Below are 18736 nucleotides of genomic sequence, written 5' to 3'. Positions count from 1 at the left end.
ATCAAAAAGAGTCCAGAAGCTCTGCAGCAAACTAATGAGCCAGGGGAGCTTCCACCCTCTCCTGGGTCCTGGAACTGTGTAAGCAACCTCATCCTCTTTGCTAGAGTAAGATGCTACTATGGATGAGGGAGGGACAGGATAACAACAAGAGAGACTTCTATCTGTGGGCCCAAAGAGAATCCATGAAGGGCCAAAAAAGATCCCTGTTGTCAAAAGATGCAGGGAATTTCTGTGACCAGAAACCCTTCTACTCCCAGTGCTTGGGTTCCTGGATGATGACTCCACTCCCTTTATGGAGGTTGCAAAGCAAGCCCAGACATCCACAAGACCCAGTGAGAGCCATGGGGGCACATCTGAGGAACATTCAGAGAAGGCAAGGAAGAGGGAAACACAACCTAGACAAACCTTCCCCCTCACCATCCTCTTCCTCTTCAGCAGGCCAAGTCAGCTTGCCACAGAAATAGGCAACAAAGAAGGCCCAAGCAACAGCTGAGTCAAACCTGGCCTTGGTAGACAGAACTGAGGGGGGCCAGGCATTAGAAGTGGCAGAAAAGCCCAGTCTGACTGGTACAACCCAAACCCAGGTGCAAAGCATAAAACATCTCCATCTTCTCAGCAGAGGGAGACTCTATGGGCCTTACCCTGTTATGCTAAGGTTCTCTTACACAGCCAGAGTGGTGCAAAGGATCCTTACTGTAAATGAGAATTAGGCCTGAAGTGGTCTCCTGCTGGGAAGCAGAATGGACACTGGAATTTGGGTGGTCAGGCTGCTCCCAAAAAAGGGCATGACATTTCCCTCAAGTGGGAGATTCCCTCTACTTGTGTGGAAATCATGAATTATATTTTGCACTTATACAGTGCTTTTCATCTGACATTCTCGAAGCATTTTATTAAGGCAAGGTGAGAATCATTAGCCCCATTTTACAGGTGAGGAAATTTAGGCGCAGAGAAGTGAAGTGATCTCCCTAAAGTCACACTGAAAGTCTCCGACAGAGCTAGAACTAGAAAAGATGTCTCTTGACCCCCAGTTCCACGTCTGACCACTAGACCTCTAATTCCCATTTGTAAGAAGGAGCAATTTATTCACCCCAGATTGAGGGAAATGGCAAATCTAAAGGAAAATGGATGATTTAACTAGCCAACCAACTATAATTTCTTTAGATTTCAGTGAACCTTTTTTTGTGACCAGGGGCTGCTAACAGGGAGTTTCGCAAGGGAGTTGGGAAGGGGAGTGGGAAGGGGGTGAAGGTCCCTTGCCGGTTCTATCTGTTTTCCCTTTATTTCCCTTAAAACCTATAAACCAACTGCATTCAAAACTTCTTGCTTAAACAACCCTTTCAGCGGACAGCGGGCTGCAGACGGGAGTTTGAGAGGGAGTTTGACAGGGGGAGGCTTACGATGGTTAGGAAGACCCGCAACACCTGTGCCAGCACTGCTTCTGTTTCCTCCTCCTGCGCCTGTAGCCAGACAGAGCACCTGAGCATGGATGCTTCTACCCAGATCCTGGTGTGGTTTTGCAGAGACTGTAACTTGCAATTTCCACTTACTGATATCCAGGCTGGGGGGACCATCCAATGTGAGAGGTGCCTGCTGGTGGAATCTCTCAGGCAGCAGGTGGGGGAGCTGCAGGAGGAGGTGGCTAGATTAAGGAGCATCAGGATCCACGAGCAATTCCTGGACAGTTTCCATGTGGAAACAGCTGAGGTAGATGTCCCAGTACACAGGACTGCTGACACACCACTGGTGGAGGAGGAGATGGCTCAGGGTGGACACTGGCAGCTGGTTACTTCTGGCAGCAGGCAGTGCTCCACCCCTGCTCCGAACCCTCCCGCCATGGTAACAGGTAACCATTATGCTCTTCTTGATACAGGAAAGAAGGAATCACCCCCTACAGTAAAGGAGGAGAAGCCTCGTACCCCTAAGGCTGGGAGGTCTGCTGCCACCACTGCGAGTAGGAAACATAGGGTAGTGGTGGTCGGAGACTCTCTGTTGAGGGGGATGGAGGCGCCCATCTGTTGCCCTGACATTTCATCTTGGGAGGTATGCTGCCTGCCGGGAGCCCGTATCCGAAATGTTACAGAGGCATTGTAGAGGATTATCCAGCCCTCTGACTACTACCCCATGCTACTCATCCATGTGGGCACAAATGATACTGCACAGTGTGACACTGAGCAGATCAAGAGTGACTACAGGGCTCTGGGAGTACAGGTGAAGGAGTTTGGAGCGCAGGTGGTATTCTCTTCGATTCTTACTCTCAAAGGTAGTGGCCCAGGCAGAGACAGATGCATCCTGGAGGTGAATGCCTGGCTGTGAAGATGGTGTCGCCAGGAGGGCTTTGGCTTCCTCGACCACGGGATGCTATTCCAGGAAGGACTGCTCGGCAGAGATGACGTTCACCTTTCGAGGAGGGGAAAGACCCTATTTGGACACAGACTGGCTAACCTAGTGAGGAGGGCTTTAAACTAGGTTCGACGTGGACAGGTGAGCAAAGCCCACAGGTAAGTGGGGAACATGGAGACCTGGGAGATGGGTCGGAAATGAGAGGGAGTGTGGGCTATATTGGCAGAGAGAAAGGAGGGTCAGGACAAAACTGGGAGGAAAGATCAAACCAGTATCTTAGATGCCTATATACAAATGCGAGAAGTATGGGGAATAAGCAGGAAGAACTGGAAGTGCTAATAAATAAATACAACTATGACATTGTTGGCATCACTGAAACTTGGTGGGATAATACACATGATTAGAATATTGGTGTGGATGGGTACAGCTTGCTCAGGAACAATAGACAGGGGGAAAAGGGAGGAGGTGTTGCCTTATATATTAAAAATGTATACACTTGGACTGAGGTAGAGATGGACATAGGAGACGGAAGTGTTGAGAGTCTCTGGGTTAGGCTAAAAGGGGTAAAAAACAAGGGTGATGTCATGCTAGGAGTCTACTACAGGCCACCTAACCAGGTGGAAGAAGTGGATGAGGCTTTTTAAACAACTAACAAAATCATCCAAAGCCCAAGATTTGGTGGTGATGAGGGACTTCAACTATCTAAATATATGTTGGGAAAATAACACAGCGGGGCACAGACTATCCAACAAATTCTTGGACTGCATTGCAGACAACTTTTTATTTCAGAAGGTTGAAAAAGCTACTAGGGGGGAAGCTGTTCTAGACTTGATTTTAACAAATAGGGAGGAACTCATTGAGAATTTGAAAGTAGAAGGCAGCTTGGGTGAAAGTGATCATGAAATCATAGAGTTTGCAATTCTAAGGAAGGGTAGAAGGGAGAACAGCAAAATAGAGACAATGGATTTCAGGAAGACGGATTTTGGTAAGCTCGGAGAGCTGATAGGTAAGGTCCCATGGGAATCAAGACTGAGGGGAAAAACAACTGAGGAGAGTTGGCAGTTTTTCAAAGGGACACTATTAAGGGCCCAAAAGCAAGCTATTCTGCTGGTTAGGAAAGATAGAAAATGTGGCAAAAGACCACCTTGGCTTAACCACGAGATCTTGCATGATCTAAAAAATAAAAAGGAGTCATATAAAAAATGGAAACTAGGACAGATTACAAAGGATGAATATAGGCAAACAACACAGGAATGCAGGGGCAAGATTAGAAAGGCAAAGGCACAAAATGACCTCAAACTAGCTACAGGAATAAAGGGAAACAAGAAGACTTTTTATCAATACATTAGAAGCAAGAGGAAGACCAAAGACAGGGTAGGCCCACTGCTCAGTGAAGAGGGAGAAACAGTAACAGGAAACTTGGAAATGGCAGAGATGCTTAATGACTTCTTTGTTTCGGTCTTCACCGAGAAGTCTGAAGGAATGCCTAACATAGTGAATGCTAATGGGAAGGAGGTAGGTTTAGCAGATAAAGTAAAAAAAGAACAAGTTAAAAATCACTTAGAAAAGTTAGATGCCTGCAAGTCACCAGGGCCTGATGAAATGCATCCTAGAATACTCAAGGAGCTAATAGAGGAGGTATCTGACCCTCTAGCTATTATCTTTGGAAAATCATGGGAGATGGGAGAGATTCCAGAAGACTGGAAAAGGGCAAATATAGTGCCCATCTATAAAAAGGGAAATAAAAACAGGAAACTACAGACCAGTTAGTTTAACTTCTGTGCCAGGGAAGATAATGGAGCAAGCAAATAAATAAATAAATAAATAAATAAATGGAGATATCCCATCTCCCAGAACTGGAAGGAACCTTGAAAGGTCATCAAGTCCAGCCCCCTGCCTTCACTAGCAGGACCAAGTACTGATTTTTGCCCCAGATCCCCAAGTGGCCCCCTCAAGGATTGAGCTCACAACCCTGGGTTTAGCAGGCCAATGCTCAAACCACTGAGCTATCCCTCCCCCAAAATTTACAGCCTTTGCAGAGATGTTTACCCCAGATTCCTAACTGGTCCCATCAAGGATTGAACTCACAACCCTGGGTTTAGCAGGCCAATGCTCAAACCACTGAGCTATCCTTCCTGTGATGCAGAAAGGAAATCATCTGCAAACACTTGGAAGGTGGTAAGGTGATAGGGAACAGCCAGCATGGATTTGTAAAGAACAAATTGTGTCAAACCAATCTGATAGCTTTCTTTGATAGGATAACGAGTCTTGTGAATAAGGGAGAAGCTGTGGATGTGGTATACCTAGACTTTAGTAAGGCATTTGATACGGTCTTGCATGATATTCTTATCGATAAACTAGGCAAATACAATTTAGATGGGGCTACTATAAGGTGGGTGCATAACTGGCTGGATAACCGTACTCAGAGAGTTGTTATTAATGGTTCCCAATCCTGCTGGAAAGGCATAACGAGTAGGGTTCCGCAGGGGTCTGTTTTAGGACCGGCTCTGTTCAATATCTTCATTAACGACTTAGATATTGGCATAGAAAGTACGCTTATTAAGTTTGCAGATGATACCAAACTGGGAGAGATTGCAACTGCTTTGGAGGACAGGGTCATAATTCAAAATGATCTGGACAAATTGGAGAAATAGTCTGAGGTAAACAGGATGAAGTTTAACAAAGACAAATGCAAAGTGCTCCACTTAAGAAGAAAAAATCAGTTTCACACATACAGAATGGGAAAAGACTGTCTAGGAAGGAGTACGGCAGAAAGGGATCTAGGGGTTATAGTGGACCACAAGGTAAATATGAGTCAACAGTGTGATGCTGTTGCAAAAAAAGCAAACATGATTCTGGGATGTATTAATAGGTGTGTTGTGAGCAAGACACGAGAAGTCATTCTTCCGCTCTACTCTGCTCTGGTTAGGCCTCAGCTGGAGTATTGTGTCCAGTTCTGGGCACCGCATTTCAAGGAAGATGTGGAGAAATTGGAGAGGGTCCAGAGAAGAGCAGCAAGAATGATTAAAGGTCTTGAGAACATGACCTATGAAGGAAGGCTGAAAGAATTGGGTTTGTTTAGTTTGGAAAAGAGAAGACTGAGAGGGGACATGATAGCAGTTTTCAGGTATCTAAAAGGGTGTCAGAAGGAGGAGGGAGAAAACGTGTTCACCTTAGCCTCTAAGGATAGAACAAGAAGCAATGGGCTTAAACTGCAGCAAGGGAGGTCTAGGTTGGACATTAGAAAAAAGTTCCTAACTGTCAGGGTGGTTAAACACTGGAATAAACTGCCTAGGGAGGTTGTGGAATCTCCATCTCTGGAGATATTTAAGAGTAGGTTAGATAAATGTCTATCAGGGATGGTCTAGACAGTATTTGGTCCTGCCATGCGGGCAGGGGCCTGGACTCGATGACCTCTCGAGGTCCCTGCCAGTCCTAGAATCTATGAATCTATTAGTAATGTTACTAGCACATTTTCTCTCTTATTTGCTACCTTGCATTTATTTAATATCTGCAGAAGTAACTTACCTAGAAAATTCCAGCACATTAAGAATTTCAAAGGCTTCCTCTTTCCCCAGCTGCAGAAAAATACATTGTACAGAAAATTAAGATGATGTGAACGATGCATATATGTATAGAAGCATCATGATTTCAAATGTGATGTGATGATAGTGCCCTCTCCTGGTTAAAGAGGTATACTGTCCTATTTCAGTCTAACTGTGAAGTGGCAAATTCAGCCCTCATTTGCACTTGTACAACTCCAGTGACTTTCAATTTCTCTATTACCTTACGAGCCTGCAGTCACTGATTTTAGTGGGGATGCATCTATATAACAGAGGAAATTCTAGCTCCCAAGCTTTGCAAGCACATAAGTATGCTTTAAAAAAGACTAAACATTTAAACCTGCTAAGTAAAGGCCGTTGACATAAGGAAAGGGTTCAAATATGGTCGTAGACATAATAGATAAACAGTGCACCACCTGAATAAAAATCTTCCAGCAGAAGCAGAGACATTATTGTGATAACAAATCCTAACAGGCCTAATAAGCAGGATTCCCCCAAAAGTGTGGGCATTTATTTCATGTGTCAGACAGCAATGTACGGGACCAATATGCAAAAGAGACTAAGATTTTCTGTTGAAAATTGCCGCATTTAGGAGCAAACCCTGGTATTACCAACAACCCTCCCCTCCACAAGCACAACGTTTCAGAGATGCAGTGAAACCTGTTTGATTCTACTGCACTGGAAGCAAGTGCTGAGGGATCCAATGAAGGGACTGGTGGAGTTGAGTGTGGGTGGGCTGAGGAAAGAGAAATGAAGGGTTTATGGATCTACAACCAATCCTGTAGCAGAGCAGAGGTCCAGGACCTGACTGTAGCCTCAGAGCTGCACTGGCAGCTGCAGAGCTTGGCCTAGGGAGGGAGGATTCCTTACCCATAGAAGTGGCATCACATAGCCCAGATACAGTACTCAAGCTGTGTGCTGGAGGCAGGATTTGTCTTGTGGTGCTCAAATGGGCTTAGCTATTTTAGCGATAATACCAGGTGCAGAGTAGGTGGGAAGGCCCTGGGCAGGTCCAGACAACACTGAACATCCAGGACCTCCAACACGCTTTTTAAACCAAGTAACAGTGTTTTGAAGTGAAGAATAGAGATTCAGCTCTAGCACATGCCAGGACTTAGAAGTTAAAGGGACAGTTACATATGGAATTACACTAAAGTATATATTCGTTCCAATCTATGTATTTTGTTTTCTCTTTGGGGGAAATCTTCTCCCCATTGCCCATCTCAAATTAATGTGCTTCCCAGAGCATCCCATAGGGGCAGCTTCAATTTACTGCCTCGATTAAAGAAGAACAGGAGTACTTGTGGCACCTTAGAGACTAGTATCTTTGCTCTTTGCCTGTTCCACTGAGGAAGGACCCCGGGATTCACCTCTAGCCAGATCCTTGGCTCTGCCCATCCCACTCTGCCAAAACCTGTCTGCACATGGCCTCAGAGGGAGCCCTGTAGAGCTGCCCGTGGACCCATACAAAGGGGATGTATCCCATGCACATATCCTTGAAAGCTACTGTACACTACACATGCTCTACTTACCGCATCAATGATAACTGAATGTGGAGTTCTTCCTGTGAAGATATAGCCAAGCTTTTTTGCTCCTTTTACTAACGCCCCTTCATCTGTCAATACAAGGAGCTTTGCTTTATTGGGGACTAATCAGAAATATAATCAGATGACCATGGAAAAAAACTACTCCCATGAGCATTGCATTGGCAGGATACAGGCAATGGGCAGCCACTGAAACAGAGATGTCTAAAACCTGCTACCGAGAGGAGCTAATCAGCAGCAATTAAAAAGTTTCCATCATAACCCTTAGATAAAGCATGCTTGCACTGGCATTCCTCCTACAAAACTGCATACAGGTTAACAGGGCTGCACACATGTACTTTAGACTTGGCATTCTGTATATAATGCATTGTATTTGTTGAAGCATTAACCTATCCTAAAGGCTCAATTACTGAGGGACAAGTTATACTCATTGCTATATTTGCTTTCCATGACCAACTCTTAGTATAAACTTTCATGAGTGATGTACCCAAATATTTGGATGCTAATATCTAAACTGTATCATTGAATGTATTAACCTAAATTTGGGTTATTGCAGATTATGTACTATATGAATGTTATGACTTTTAAACCAAACTTTGTACTTTTGGATAATCTAAGCACTATACCCAGTAGGGATGTAAATAGCAGTTAAAAAAAGGAATCGTGTAACTGATTAAAACTGTATCGGTTACATGGTTAAATGTTTTATGCAGTGCTCTGCTGCCGGCCCCTGCACCCAGGGCTCCTGGCCACAGACCGCGGCTGGGGATTCCGCCACCCACGGCTGAGGACTTCACGGCCAGCTGCCAGCCTGCCCCCAGGGTGGCAGTGGAGTCCTGGGCAGTGGAGTTTAATCATTAACTGTTAACTGAAACCAATAAGATTGATGCAAATCAGTTAACTGGTTAAACATTTACATCCCTAACACCCAGATGTACAGACACTCCTTCCTTAACCTGTGTATTATATAATTGTAACATTTGCTTTAATACAAAATTTTAAATCTGTTCCTATTGAAGAGCCATAGTTTGTCTGTTCGTGTGCTGTAAAGTTTTCTTTAAACTTGTCTGGAAAATTAGGACGATCAAAGCTACTTACGTCAATATTTATACAACATGCATTTAATCCAACTTCTGCTGAAATGACTCAACAAACTTTTTTCCACACAAAAATTCACCATATTCTATTGGAGACTGGGGAAAGTAATGAAGAGCTCAAATAATTCTGCACGTTAGAACTCAGAGGCAATGCCTCAGGCAGTGGGATGTACCACATACTTAGAGAGAGACAAGTGGCAAGGTCTGAATTCCCCTGTATCGGTGGGGTTTGCAATGTCCAATTCCATTGATCCTGGTATATCCATGAGGAAAGCCTTCCCACATCCTGAGAGCAGAGCTCACAGCTGAGCCTTCCTGTTTGCTCTTCACCCCACTCCTGTACCCAACCCTCCCTGAAGAGAGGTAAGAGGCACAGAGAAGAATTCATGCTCCTTGGACCACATTAAGCACTGAACAAATCTCCACATGGTAGGATAAAAAAAAATCAAGTTATATACAAAAAAAAAACAAAAACAGTCATTGAGGGGAGTTTGCCACAGAGCTACTGCCCCACCCCAATCTGCGGGGCATGTCTGTTCCTTCTGGTCTCCTTTGTTCCCCTCAACAGCACAGAATGGAGGGGAACATGGGCCCCAATAAATTCTGGACCCAATTCTTCATTGTCTCATGTCCTGTGTAGTCGTTTACACCTTCATAAAGTGGGTGCAGGATGCTGCCAAAGTAGAACAGTGGCAGTGTTTGCACTCATTTCACACAGGCATAAAGGACGACACAAAGGGCAAAGCAGTGGACAATCGGGTACTGCTAGCTCGTTGACGGGGCTAGTTTGTGATTGGTTGCTGCAAGGATACAAAAAGGGGATAAGGGAGTCAAAAATGGAGTCTCACCTTGCTAGTTGCCTCAAAGGGGTGGCAAAAGTCTTGGGTTGTGGGCCCACCCCACCCCTCTACATAATCCAGCAGAAGCAGCTGGTAGCAGCGGGGATCACCTCTGAAGGATGAAGCAGTGGCTGTGCTCCCTCTGTACAGTGGGGAGCGCCAGAAGATAGTGTACCCTCTGTGCACGCTGGTGTCTTGAAGGCACCATAGAGCCCATTATTAGTCATACATGAAAGGAGATTTTGTTTGCTTTTAAATGTGTTTTTTAAATTAAAAGCATTTTTTAAAAAGCTCTTGGCTTCTCTCTCCCACCCCACAAAAGAAGGAGAAAATGACCAACCTGGTGAGGAGGCCTGGTAGATTATTGTATTTCCATCTCTCTCAGGAACAACAGTGTGACACACGGCCAGCAGAGTGAGGAACTCCTGTATGTGAGCAGCTGTGGGCTACATAGAACATCACCAAGTTAGTCTGGTACTTTCATTACAAGGAGACTCAATGTATAAGACATAGGCACGTTCTGGATTTTAAAACAGAACTCAATCCATTTAGATGTGCAACACCCACTTCTCTAACTCAGTGTATTGCCTCTCACCTCTCAGCCATGTAGAATATTGGAGATATCAAGAGCCAGTGCTAATGAACTCTCATTCTGTGTGCAGCACTCGATCTACAGGTAAATTATTTACACACACACACAGTTGGAAAGCCAGAACCATTGTCCTTCCACTCAAAAAAACAAAAGGGGCTTGATTTTGTACATCCCTGCACCTTGTGTAGTCATTTACATCTTTGCAAGGTAAAAGCAAAGGAATTAGTATAAAATGCTACCATTGGTATAGTGACTGGAAAAATTGAGATTTGGTAGCATTTATACCAGATTTACACAGGTGCAAATGACCACATAAGGAGCAATGTAGTATAAGATTAGGCCCAGGTGCTCTGCTAAAAAGACTTGTGGAGACAAACAGCTTAATTAGTTTTAAGAGAGCTCTTCAAATTTATGAGTGGGATTATATGACAGGGTTGCTTGTGATGGTTGGGAGCAGGGCTCGGCAGCCAGCCGTGGGGCTCACTACTGAGGTCATGCCGAGCATTTTCTCTCTCTCTCTCTCGTGCCTGGTTGGCTAGTTCTTACTCACATGCTCAGGGTCTAACTTATTGCCACATGTGGGATTAGGAAGGAATTTCCCCCCAGTCAGACTGGCAGTGACTTCAGGGGGGTTATGCTTTCCTCTTCAGTGTGTAAGTGCAGGTTACTTGCTGAGATCATCTGTGTATCTCTCTCAATCAATTTCCTGCCATTGCTGGGGCCTTGAGCATTGGTGCACCTTGGTCTCTCCTATTCTCTGCCTGTGGCACACAATTGTTTAGTCTCCTGTGGGCTGTAATACTTTGGTATAATTTCAGTTGTTGGGATTAGTGTGTGGATGCTGGTGGCCTATAATATACAGGAGGTCAGACTAGATGATCTCATGGTCCCTTCTGGCCTTAGACTCTATGACTATGACTTGAGCTAAAGGTGAAATCATGAAGCTGACAGCAGTAGAAAGTTCCTTATCCTCTCTATGGGCTGGCCAGTAGAGGACAACAACACTCACTCATCTTGTAAACCTCAGCATGAACTTTACACAGCCAAAAATGCACAATCAGCTACTATACTGTCCTGCTAGTATAACCCACACAGCTTCTGGGTGTGGTGTTCAGTCCCATCTAGTAGCACCGAGACCACTTAGAGAGAGAGAGATTAATGAGTTTGCTCTACAGCCTTAGCTAACAGGCAGCTGGCTTTTAGCTCATGTGGTAGAGGTTCATGCCCTAAGCGCCAGAGGTCCCCGGTTTGATCCCGACGACCGGGGTCTGTCGGTATTACAATAGCACTGTAGCTGGTCTTGTTGAATAAGAGATGGTCATATAAAAATGATCTGAGATTTTATTAAAAAAACGATTCCAAGATTTCCAGTACTCACTCATAGATTCAAAGTTTAAAAGGGACCATTGTGACCATCTAGCCTGACCTTCTGTATAGCACAGGCCACAGAACTTCCTCAAAATAATTCCTAAAACAGATCTTTAGAAAAAGATCCAGTCTGGATTTACAAATTGTCAGTGATGGAGAATCCTCCATGACCCATGGTAAATTTTTCCAATGGTCAATTACCCTCACAGTAAAAAATTTACACCTTAGTTCCAGTCTAAATTTATCTAGCTTCAACTTCCCGCCATAGGATCGGGTGATATCTTCGCCACCAGATTGAAAAGCCCATTATCAAATATTTGTTCCACAGGTGGGTACTTATAGAGGGTAATCAAGTCACCCCTTAACCATCTCTTTGTTAAGCTAAACAGATTGAGCTCCTTGATTCTAATCACTATTAGGGTTACCATATTTTAATAAAAAAAAGGAGGACACTCCATGGGGCCCCGGCCCCACCCCCGCGGCAAGCCTGAAACAGGGAGGCAGCAGGTAAGCTGGTGCTGGGGCGGGGGGGGGGGGGGGGGAGCGCGAGGAGGTGCGGCCCAGTCCGGCCCCCCCGGCCAAGAGGCTCTGGCCCTGGCGTCTCTGGCCTGGCTCGGCTGGGGCCCCGGGGCGCCGGCCCTAGTTCCAGCCGAGCACGCCGGCCCCGGCCGAGCATCCCCAGCCCTAGCAACTCCAGCTCGGCTCAGGCCCCGGGGCACCAGCCCCGGCCCAGCACCCCCAGCACCAGTCCCAGCGGCTCTGGCCAAGCAGCTCGGGCCCGGGCCCGGTCCCGGCCCGGCACCAGCCCTGGTCGAGCGGCGCCAGCCCCAGCAGCTCCGGCTCTGACCCCAGCGGCTCCAGCCCGGACCCAAGCCCCAAGACCCCTCCCTATTTTCCCGGACATGTCTGGCTTTTTGGCAATTCCCCCTGGACGGGGATTTGAGGACCAAAAAGCCGGACATGTCCGGGAAAATCCAGATGTATGGTAACCTAATCACTATAAAGCATGTTTTCTAATCTGTAAATCATTTTCATGGCTCTTCTCTGAACTCTCTCCAATTTATCAACATCCTTCTTGAATTCTGGGCACCAGAACTGGATACAGTATTCCAGCAGCAGTTGCTCCAGTGCCAAATACAGAGGTAAAATAACCTCTCTACTCCTACTTGAGATTCCCGTTTATGCATCCAAGGATCACATTAGTTCTTTTGGCCACAACGTCACACAATGAGCTCATGTTCAGCAGATTATCCATCATGACACCCAAATCTTTTTCAGAGTCACTACTTCCCAGGATAGATTCCTCCATCATGTAAGTATGGCCTACTTTCTTTGTTGCCAGATGTATACATTTACATTTAGCCATATTAAAATGCATATTATTTGCTTGTGCCCAGTTTGCCAAGTGTTCCAGGTTGTTCTGAATCAGTGACCTGTCCTCTTCCTTATTTACCACTCCCCCAATTTTTGTGTCTCTGCAAACTTTATCAGTTATAGTTTTATGTCTTCTGTCAGGTCATTGCTAAAAATGTTAAATAGCATAGGGCCAAGAACCAATCCCTGCGGGACCCCACTGGATGACGATTCACCATTTACAGGTACATGTTGAGGCCTACCAGTTAGCCAGTTTTTAATCCAATTTATGTGTGCCATGTTAATTTTACATCATTCTAATTTTTTAATCAAAATATTGTGAGGTACAAAGTCAAACACCTTTCAGAAGTCTCAGTATATTATATCAATACTATTGCCTTTATCAACCAAACTTGTAATCTCATCAAAAAAGATTACCAGTTGGTTTGGAAGGCTCTATTTTCCATAAATCCATGTTGATTCACATTAATGACTCTACCCTTCATTAGTTCTTTATTAACAGAGTCTCATATCAGCCACTCCATTATCTTGTTTGGAACTGATGTCAGGCTGACTGGCCTATATGTATCAGGTCATCCGGTTGATCCTTTAAAAAACCTGGTACAAAATTAGCTTTCTTCAAGTGTTCTGGAACGTCCACAGTGCTCCAAAACTTATTGAAAATTAACACTGACTGTCCAGTGAGCTCCTCAGACAGCTCTTTTAAAACTCTTGGACACAAGTTATCTGGGTCTGCTGATTTTAAAATGTCTAACTTTATACCTTCTATTTAACATCGTCCCGAGACACTAGTGGAATGGAAAGAGCATTGTCACTCTACATCATCTGTTTTTCCCCCAAATACAGGACAGAAGTATTTATTGAATATTTCTGACTTTTTTGCATTATTATTGATATTTCTACCATTTCCAGCTAGTAATGGACCAATTCCATTGTTAGCATTCTTTTTGTTCCTAATACATTTTAACAACTCCTTCTTATTGTCCTTAACTCTGCTAGTCAGAGTTCTACTTGTGTCCCTTGGCTTCCCTTATCAATTTTCTACAATTCTTAACTTTTGATTTATAGTCATTACTATCAACTTGCCCTTTCTTCCATTTGTTATATTTTTTCACTTCCCCTCTAATCTAGGTTGGTTTTTAACCAGCACAGCCTTCTTCCTCAATTGTAGGATTGTGGCTTTTTGGGCATCTAGTAAGGTGTTCTTAAAACAATTATCAATTATTCACCTTTTTTGATTAAATTCTTCCTGCCCAGCTGATCTGGCTCATAATTGTTTTCAGCTTTGTGAAATTGGTCCTATTAATTGCCGTATGTGTGTGTGTACGTGTGTATATATATACAGAAAGAGAGAGAGAGAGAGAGAGAGAGATATGGACTTTATTCTGCTTACACATTATAAATGTGATCAAGTCATGATCACTTGTACCTAAGCTACCATTAACTTTTAGTTCTGTGATCAGTTCCTCTTTATCTGCCAGATTCTGTGAGCAGGTCCTGCCTCATACCAGCCCTCTAATACAAGGGCTTATGTCTCAGGCTCTCTTCCTACTACAAGTGACAGAGTCAAAATTAAAACTCTGGAATTCCTGTCTCCTAGTCCTGTAATTCAACTACTATAATTTCCCTTCACCTTGCCCCTTTTTTACCATTAAAAAAATAAGTTTTGTGCAGCTTCAGAGGTAAGGTTAAAAACAATTCTGCTTCAAACTGCAGTTCTACAGTAAGGACAACCTATATAATAAAATTCTAGGACTGTCAGTCTTTGAAGCCTAGAATGTCTGCTGAGTCAGCGTGAAGCAACAGTAACAGCTACAAACATTGTTGAGTGCTCTTTTTGTTTAGAATATCACCAGGTTGAATAATCCCAGAATTCACTGAGAACAATTTTTAAGTTCTCAGCCATTTTGACTTTACAAATTACAAATCATGCAACAGCAAGACACATATTTATGCCAAGCCTAGAGTCCTAGATAGCATAGATAACTCACTCAATTACCATCCCTACTCTACAGCTAATTTGCATGCAATAATTTCATTGGTTGTATGAGGGAGACTGCAAAGATGGTGGCATACTTGGCCCAGCTGCCACAGTTCTTCAAAACCACCCACACAGCACCAAACCAGTACACGCAATAACCCCAAATACATAGAGCCCCTGACGGCAGCATGCATCACTCATTCCCCACCCACACAATTCAACACAATCTCCCAGCACAACACAGTCAACACACAAATCAACACAACCATCCACTCAACAATACAACCAGCAGACACAATAACCCCAAACTTCTCTGAAGCCTAGAATGCCCTGAGTCAGTGTGAAGTGATGGAAACAACTACAAGTATGGTTGAGAGCTCTTTTTGTTTAGAATCTGAGCAAGTTCACTCCTCCGTGGGATTCACAGTCTGTTACTGCCCAACTTTTAAGTTCTCAGTCATTTTCAGATTTTATTTTAAAAGCCACACATGATTTTACTAATTATACCCATGCAAAAGCAAGGGCTCGCAGCTACTAGTAATGCGTAACAGCCCACATTACACTTCAACTGTAAAATCCACTGCCATTGGCAGGGTTTCTGATTAACTCTTTTTTCACAATACTAAGGCCACAACATCTTGCAACAGCTACTGCATGACACTTCAATTAAAAACTAAGTAAGCTCAAAAATTGTTGGGAAGCAGATCTCTTAAGATGTCTTTGAAAAAGAAAACAATACACCTAGTACATATATGGTTAGTTTACTTTGTATATTTGTTTTATACTGTGAATATTTTAATAGTTAAGAATGGAATTTGGCTCCCATCATTAGACCCCTATGGGATTGCATGGGTACATCTTAGAGCAGAATTTGGATCCATCCTGAGCAAATACCAGTAATCATCTAATTTATTATTACACCGGAGAGCAGAGACTACATTCAAGGACATGAACAGATGGTGTATCATCAAAAAGAAATGTGAGAAATGGAAATTTTATTGTCCAGGAGGTTACATGCAGTTGCTGTGTTATTTCTAATGAAAGCGGTGAAACTTATACCCCCATCTCCACAAAATATGCAGCCTGCTGGATTCTCATTTCAGCATCTGTTGCTGCAAGCCTTTGATGTCCACATAACAAATATATTACCTAGCCTATTATACACTTTCACAATTTCTTTCCATCTGAACCTGCCTTCCCCCGCATCATAAGTTTTAAGTGCCACCTACTCCTCTATTTGGCTTGTATGAAGCCAATTTAATTTGTTGCTGTCTTTATGTTTTCACAGTTTACAATGGATTACATGGCAACCTCCCAATTCTATAGCAACAGATCACCAAACAGTGAGGCCTATCGCTTCAGCTCTTTCACACAGCTGCCATTTGTTTTCTTGCTATATTGTTCCAGCACTGACACAATATTTATTGTGTCAATGAAGACTGAGACAGAATCAAAATACTACCTCAGAATTATGTGCAAAGATCCTCATGTTCATTAACAACTTCTGTGGTTATAATTCTGATTCTCTGTTTGAAGTGTACCCCCTGCCCACACAGACTATCAGATTCTGCATTATTCGTTATGGTTTTCATTTAATAGAGGAGAACCCAACCATTCTGTTGCTGAAATTCTAACAGCCCCTTGAAATTCCTTGTTTAGCCCTTGGGCCATGCCCCAGCACAGATGCCACCACTGCTTTAACTCTTGATTCCCCCCCGCCCTCACCTTCTTTTAGTCCCATTTTTCTTTTTTATATATCTGGACATTTTTCTACTTTTTTATTTTGCCCTTTATCTTGTTTTGCTCCCCATCTGCCCACTAGTAGCTCCCACTCTTACCAGCACCATTGCTTCCAACCTTCTTTCTCCCAGGCACCAGTTATTCCTATCCAATCATGTTAACCCTAATTTTAATGTTTGTGCTTAGAAGTAGAAATCTATTTCTTTTCAAGTTTCACCCTAAAAAGAGACACCCCCCCCCCCATGGTATATGCAATCCTTACCAAAGCACGCCCTGGCCCAGATCCTCAACCCATATACATTGCATCCAATGCACACATGCAAGTCTGGATTTTAAAACACATGTAGAAAACATGCTCACAAAAATCCAAATTTGCAAGTATGGTGATGCCTTCATTGGGTTATGTGTGGGGAACTGAACCCAGGACCACCTGATCTAAAAGCATGACCCTTTACTGCTTGAGATAAAGGGCAGGGTCTGTTAAATTAGGAGGCAGCGGCAGACTTACAAAACCTCATTATGTTGTCTGGCCACTAGAGGGGGAACAAAGACTCAGGCTTTGTTAATACTGGGTCCTCTCTGCCAGCAGAGTGGGTGCTGCGTACACAATTTAATTGTTGTGGATTTGGAAATCTGCACCTGTATGCCACAGCGGGTAGAGCACCATTATTTCTATCCCCAAGAATCTCCAGACAGATACAATGACAAAAAAATGTAACAGAAAAAAGACTTTAAAATGCATCTCTAACTTGGTAGTGACATTTAATGTTAGATCAACTCCACGGTTCATAACATTTCCAGAAAGGAAGTAGACTGACTTATTTTTCAGTCAGTTTGTTCATAAGACTTACAAAACATTTTGCAGGGTCACATGATATGTATTTACTACCCACAAGATAACAGTTCTACCACCAGCACAGCTAGCAAAATAATTACCCATTTTAGTCCCATGTGGGCTTGGGTCTCACCATTGCTAAATGCCTTTGAATCAGTGGTTTTCAACCTTTTTTTCATTTGCAAACCCCTACAAAATTTCAAATGGAAGTGCGGACCCCTTTGGAAATCTTAAACAGTCTGCAGACTTCCAGGGGTCCATGGACTAGAGGTTGAAAACTACTGTTCTAAATGCAATATGACAAGAACAAGTATTACTTCTCCTGTCTACCACACCTCTTTGAGGCTCAGTCCTGTAAAATGCTGGGCACCCCTGAAACATAAAATCACTAGGAGTTGAAGGTATTCAGCACCCTTCAAGCACAGACATAGAAAGAATTCATATCTGACCTTTCTCAACATCCAAACAAAACTCATTTTCCTCTAACTGTCATGGTCTGAAGGTCCCACAAACATGGGAGAAGATGGTTTGTTTGTTTAACAAATTGCCAGCCGTTACCGAATATCTGGGTTTTTTTTAAATTGCACATATCAATGAGAAGGAAGTGGAGCAGGCGTGCGGACAACCAGCTTTTTTGAAAATTATTCTTTTTCCTCCCAAACCATGGCAATTTCTTATTGTGTGCTGATGAGTGGGTAAAGTTTGGGCTGAAGCAGTTATTTCTTGAAAAGTGTCTCAGTCCCCTGAAGCCTCCTACAGACTCTTAAAAACTGCAGTATATCCGCACCTGTGTGTTTTATTGAGATGAAAGTCTAGAAGTGTAGAAAACGATGCAGTATTTTTTTATGCCTGTGATAAAACAGAACAGAGTCAGGGCATGGGGGCTAGTTCTCAGCTCAGCGTTGTGGGTATTTACTGTGCATGTGTAACGCCGACAGACCCCAGTCATGGGCGGGTGGGATGGGACCTCTGGAGCTTAGTGCATGAGCCTCTACCGCATGAGCTAAAAGCCAACTGGCTGTTAGCTGAGGCTGTAGAGCAGTCATTTTATCTCTCTCTCTCTCTCTCTCAGTGGTCTCACTGCCATTAGGTGAGACAGAACAGCACACCCAGAAGGTTTGTGGGTTACACATACACAACTTTGAAGTTCCATCAATCGATTTTACCCAGTTTATAAACAGTTTAACATACTCAGCAAACATTATTTTAAGTCCTTGAAAAGTCAGCTACTTCCATTCTAATAAGAATTTAGGGCTTTCTTCCTAAGGATACAGCCTGTATAATCTCCTTGATGCTGTGGCAAAAAACATCCAATGGAAGCAGCTGTGAAAGGCAAATATGGGCATTCTTCCCCCAAAACCTAATGAAGAGGTCATGCGAATCCTTCCATATATGTCAAGTGACAGTGAATTTTTTCTCCCAGAAAACTTTCTACAGAATAATCTTTCTACAGAATAATCAAT

General features: G+C 43.6%; 1 protein-coding gene across 2 annotated transcripts in view; it reads right to left on the bottom strand.

Annotated features, from left to right (window-relative positions):
• The window catches only part of ATP8A2 (ATPase phospholipid transporting 8A2), a 633600-nt gene that overhangs the window by 449363 nt on the left and 165501 nt on the right, over nucleotides 1–18736 (bottom strand). For both annotated transcript variants that reach the window (XM_054015410.1, XM_054015411.1), the window contains exons 17-19: nucleotides 9724–9829; nucleotides 7436–7518; nucleotides 5869–5918 (exon numbers count right to left, since the gene is read on the bottom strand). In XM_054015410.1, coding sequence (XP_053871385.1) covers nucleotides 5869–5918; nucleotides 7436–7518; nucleotides 9724–9829 — 239 coding nt within the window. The remainder of the gene's footprint in view (nucleotides 1–5868; nucleotides 5919–7435; nucleotides 7519–9723; nucleotides 9830–18736) is intronic.

This window comes from Malaclemys terrapin, chromosome 1, assembly GCF_027887155.1.
Source record: "Malaclemys terrapin pileata isolate rMalTer1 chromosome 1, rMalTer1.hap1, whole genome shotgun sequence".
NCBI classification, from domain to species: Eukaryota; Metazoa; Chordata; order Testudines; family Emydidae; genus Malaclemys; species Malaclemys terrapin.
The sequence above is the reverse complement of the archived record's forward strand: the minus strand, read 5'-3'. Positions and strand labels throughout refer to the sequence as shown.